General features: G+C 34.7%; 1 protein-coding gene across 1 annotated transcript in view; it reads left to right on the top strand.

The window, feature by feature from the left end:
- The window catches only part of LOC115215169 (deoxyhypusine hydroxylase), a 31,076-nt gene extending 27,167 nt beyond the window's left edge, over window positions 1–3,909 (top strand). The window contains exon 4 of the mRNA XM_029784345.2: window positions 3,464–3,909. Coding sequence (XP_029640205.1) covers window positions 3,464–3,777 — 314 coding nt within the window. The 3' untranslated portion in view covers window positions 3,778–3,909. The remainder of the gene's footprint in view (window positions 1–3,463) is intronic.
- The last annotated feature ends 1,091 nt before the right edge of the window (window positions 3,910–5,000 follow it).

The following is a 5,000-nucleotide window of genomic DNA, read 5'->3' as shown; positions in this document are numbered from 1 at the left end:
TAATGGTGTCTGAATTTTCCTGCAAGTCTACTTTTTGAGGTTAGACCAATCTGCAACATTTGCTTCCATCGTCATTTGGGTACAACACAAATTTTTTTGTCATCGATCAGTCTTTCACAATGTACTTTTGCTAGGCGCTTAAAGGATTTCTATTAATTAGCCAAAGCGTTTTAAGGTTTTAAATTTTAGATATTCCTTGGTGGGGATAAGGTAGGACAAAGCTTATCAATGATGTGTTTGTGGTCAATTAGTTCATAATTATGATAGAACATTTTCCGTCATTTTCATAGAGGTTTTTGTTGACTTTAAAATGTTTTAGATAAACTTTACTTTAAATTGCAAATTATGGTTAGACGTTAATATAGGACATTCCGATAAGTAGATTATCTCCCTTGGCTAGGCGGCTCTCCATGCAGACAGATCTACTTCTGCGGACGACCCATGCCATTGTTGCGTGTGTGGTCCGGTCGTTGTCTTGTTTAGCACATGTTTATAACATCTATTGTCAATTATAATGTTGTTATGTTGGCATACTGTCCCGTGAATATAACTACTTAGGGTTAAGAGATTTGTATTCTGCTACTAAGTGTATTAATAAATAAATTCAGAGCAAATAACTAATGATCCTAGAGTTATTTCCCTTCGACTATCTCTCTCTATCCGCTCAGTCGAAGTCGATTCTCGGTCACTCGTTGGATCAGTGTTCTCCAGTCAGTTCTATCCTGGGCCGCTTCTTTCAGATTGGCTATGTCCGTTCCGGTATCACTCTTGATGGTGTCAAGCCAGCGGGTTCTTGGTCGGCCTCTTCCTCTCTTGCCACTGACCATTCCGAGCATGATGTCCTTCTCCAGGGATTCTCTCCGCATAATATGACCAAAATATGCCAATCTGCTTGGTGATCCTAGCTTCTATATATGAATATTTATATGCCGTGTGTCTGTATACATGATAGTTGCAAACTCGAGATCGAGTTTAGCCATCGCCAGATCGAAAATCCCACAGATTTGAAGGCTACGACCAGCCATTTTTGCGATAGGTCTTTTTTTTTTTTTCAAGCGATGTTTGTGCTTGAAGATTTCTTTTTATTGTGGGGAAAAGATTTGCACAAAACCAATCCCACTCTCTGAACGAACATGGATAACATAAACTCGAAAGGACGAACTAGTCTACATCATCATCATCATCATCGTTTAACGTCCGTTCTCCATGCTAGCATGGGTTGGACGGTTCGACCGGGGATCTGGGAAGCCAGAAGGGTGCACCAGGCTCCAGTCTTATCTGGCAATGTTTCTACAGCTGGATGCCCTGCCTAACGCCAACCACTCCGTGAGTGTAGTGGCTGCTTTTTACGTGCCACCTGCACAGGTGCCAGGCGAGGCTATCATCGAATATTGTCAGTGTCGCAGGTTTTCCCTCTCCTAGAGAAATGTTGTAACAACAACAGAGGGGCCTCCCACTCCCAGTGGTCCACCTGCATGCCTGGACACCAACACAGGTATTTTCACGTCTCCATCCATACATACACGCATATACACATATTGTTGGATAGCCATTGACTGCTCATGCGCTCTTCCGCCCTTTGACAGGTCTTATCATCTTTTGTCCTGCAGGGTGTCCAACAATCACCCTCCTCACCAATCAAGCTTGATGGGGTTGTCAATTTAGTTGCCGACAACCCGACCATGCAACATGTGTAAGTTTATAGTGTGTGTGTGTGTGTGTATACACACATATGGCTCAGTAATAATTAAGCTATCAATGACCATACAAGCATAATGTGTAATGAAATTTGGACTGACTTCCTTCGATTAGCTATATATATATATATATATATATATATATGTTGGGTCATACCATATATAATGCGGATTTTTTATACTTCTTTTATTTTTCAAAATTCAGATAAACAAAGTTCTTTTAATCTAAACTATACTCTCCTTCATTTTCTACAATGATCTTCAGTTCATCTTTGGTGTTATGAGGAGTTTTGTTGGTCTCTTGCTCATCTGCGCCTCACACATAATAACAAAAGGGGTTGCAGTCTGGGAAGTTAGGTGGCAAGGTGTTTGGGGTGATGTGGTTGCAGAAATTATCTGACAGCCATGACTGGATTCTTTTGCTTGTGTGGCATGGTGCAGAGCCTTGTTGCCAGACATAGGGTCTTCCAAAAGCCACCCTCTTGAGTCTGAGGCCATGTGGGAAGATGGATGGATATATAATGTCACCATAACTAGTGATCAAACACCATGATGTTGACTGGATGTTTAATTTTTATCGCTTTCTGATACATGTTTTGGGGACATGGCAAGCCATGTTTCTGTGATCCTGGCAGAAAATTTTCTCATCTGAGAAAAAACCAAGCATGTTCGGTTGGAGGGGGAGCTTGAGTTTGTTGAAAAGCTTTGTAGCACAGTCTTTCCTTTTATCCTTGATGGCTTGGGATAAAAATTGGCCCTTCTTCATCTTGTATAAGGAATACCAAATGTCTTTATGCACTACCTGCCTGATAAGAAGCTCAGACATTCCTATGGACCTGACTGACTTGGAGGGATTGTTGTCAATCCTGGCCTGGGCTTCACCCAAAAATTCAGGAGTTTTTCTCTTATCAGAACAATCTGACTGAGTTTTCCGAACTGCCATACTTTCATAATCACCATGAGTACTTTCATAATCACCATGAGTCTCATCCAACTCTATCCGAATCCTCTGCACTGTCCTCAGATTGACACCCAAACACACTGAAATGTTTGTATTGGAGCTTCCGGCATGAATGCCAAACAGTACAGCATGTCATTTCCAAATTTCTGGCAGAGTGAATTGTCTCATGCTGTGCTATTTATCTCACAGTTTGATACTTGGGGAAGTGAAAAAGTGTTTTACTTTTCAAGCCTATGCTCTTCAACAGAAAGGAGAATAAACAGAGAGAGAATAAAAAAATCTTGCGAATTTAGCAGTCACACATAAACACACACACACACACACACACACACACACACACTAGTTAAATTTACATTTATCCAATATTAATAATTACAAAATTTGTTTTCAGTTCATAGCCTTCAACCTGTGATCATGCTGAAGTCAGTGATAATGACCACATAGGGTGATTATCATTAACTCTGCCATTAAACCTTTAGCATTCAAATTAATATGTCAAAAGTAATCTGTATTCATTTACATTTTAAAAGATTTATCTGATATTATCTTGTAGCTTCAAGATTTGAAAGATCTAATTGTTTATTTTTAGAATTACATTGCAGGGTAGGTGTGAGATACTGGTTCTGGTCAGTTCGAGCATAAAATGAGTAGAATATTCGGGCCGGATATAGCCGGTTTAAACACTAAAGGGTTAAACCTTGTGCTCTTGCATGGCAACAAGCTGATGGCTAAGAATAATAAAAGAATTTTAAATGATAGACTTTTTTATTTTTTAAAAATTCATTTTACCCTTCTGTCTTTTTAGGATTCTCCTCTTCAGATGTTCTGTTTCGACACGAGATAGCTTATGTTCTTGGACAGCTTCAGAACCCAATCTCAATAAAATCACTGATGGAAGTAGTGGAGAAACTTGATGAAGATCCCATGGTGAGGCATGAGTGTGCTGAGGCATTAGGCGCACTAGGAACATCTGAGTGCACTGAATTTCTGGCTAAATATTTATCAGACAAGGAAAGAATTGTCCGTGAAAGCTGTATGGTGGCTCTGGACATCAGCGAGAGTGGTGACCAGTTTCAGTATGCAAACACCTTGAGTAAAGTGACTAGTGTGTCTGCCTGATGTTCTGAGCACAATTTCACAAATGGGAACGTCTATGTATGAGATGAGGAAACCAACTGGAAATAGAGATCTCTGTATATAAACCAAAGTAGGTATGTGTATATATACACACATGTATATATGTGTATATATATATATACACACACATATGTATATATATATACACACATATGTATATATATACACATATGTATATATATACACATATGTATATATTTACACATGTATATATATATATACACATGTATATATATATATTATATATATACACATGTATATATATATATATACACATATGTATATATATATGTATATATATATATATACACATATGTATATATATATATATATATATATATACACATGTATATATATACATATATGTATATATATACATATATGTATATATATACATATATGTATATATATACATGTATATATATATACATGTATATATATATACACATATGTATATATATATACACATATGTATATATATATACACATATGTATATATATATACACATATGTATATATATATACACATATGTATATATATATACACATATGTATATATATATACACATATGTATATATATACATATATGTATATATATACATATATGCATATATATACATATATGCATATATATACATATATGTATATATATACATATATGTATATATATACATATATGTATATATATACACATGTATATATATATACATATATGTATATATATACACATGTATATATATACATATATGTGTATATATATACATATATGTGTATATATATACATGTGTATATATATACATATATGTGTATATATATACATGTGTATATATATACATGTGTATATATATACATGTATGTGTATATATATACATATATGTGTATATATATACATATATGTGTATATATATACATATGTATAGGTATGTATATATGTGTATATATATACATATGTATATGTATGTATATATACATATATATTATGTATATATATATATATATATACACATATCTATGTATATACACACACATACATGTATATGCTTAATATGTATGTGTGTATTTATACGTGTGTGTGGGAGGGTGTCTATGTGTGTGTATATGTATATATATAAGTATTTATGTATATATATTTATGCATGTTATTAAATATCCATGCAGATATATATTTATATATATATATGTATGTATATGTAAGTATATATAT

Source organism: Octopus sinensis, linkage group LG8 (genome assembly GCF_006345805.1).
Source record: "Octopus sinensis linkage group LG8, ASM634580v1, whole genome shotgun sequence".
Lineage (NCBI taxonomy): Eukaryota > Metazoa > Mollusca > Cephalopoda > Octopoda > Octopodidae > Octopus > Octopus sinensis.
This window is presented reverse-complemented; position numbering and strand designations above follow the sequence as displayed.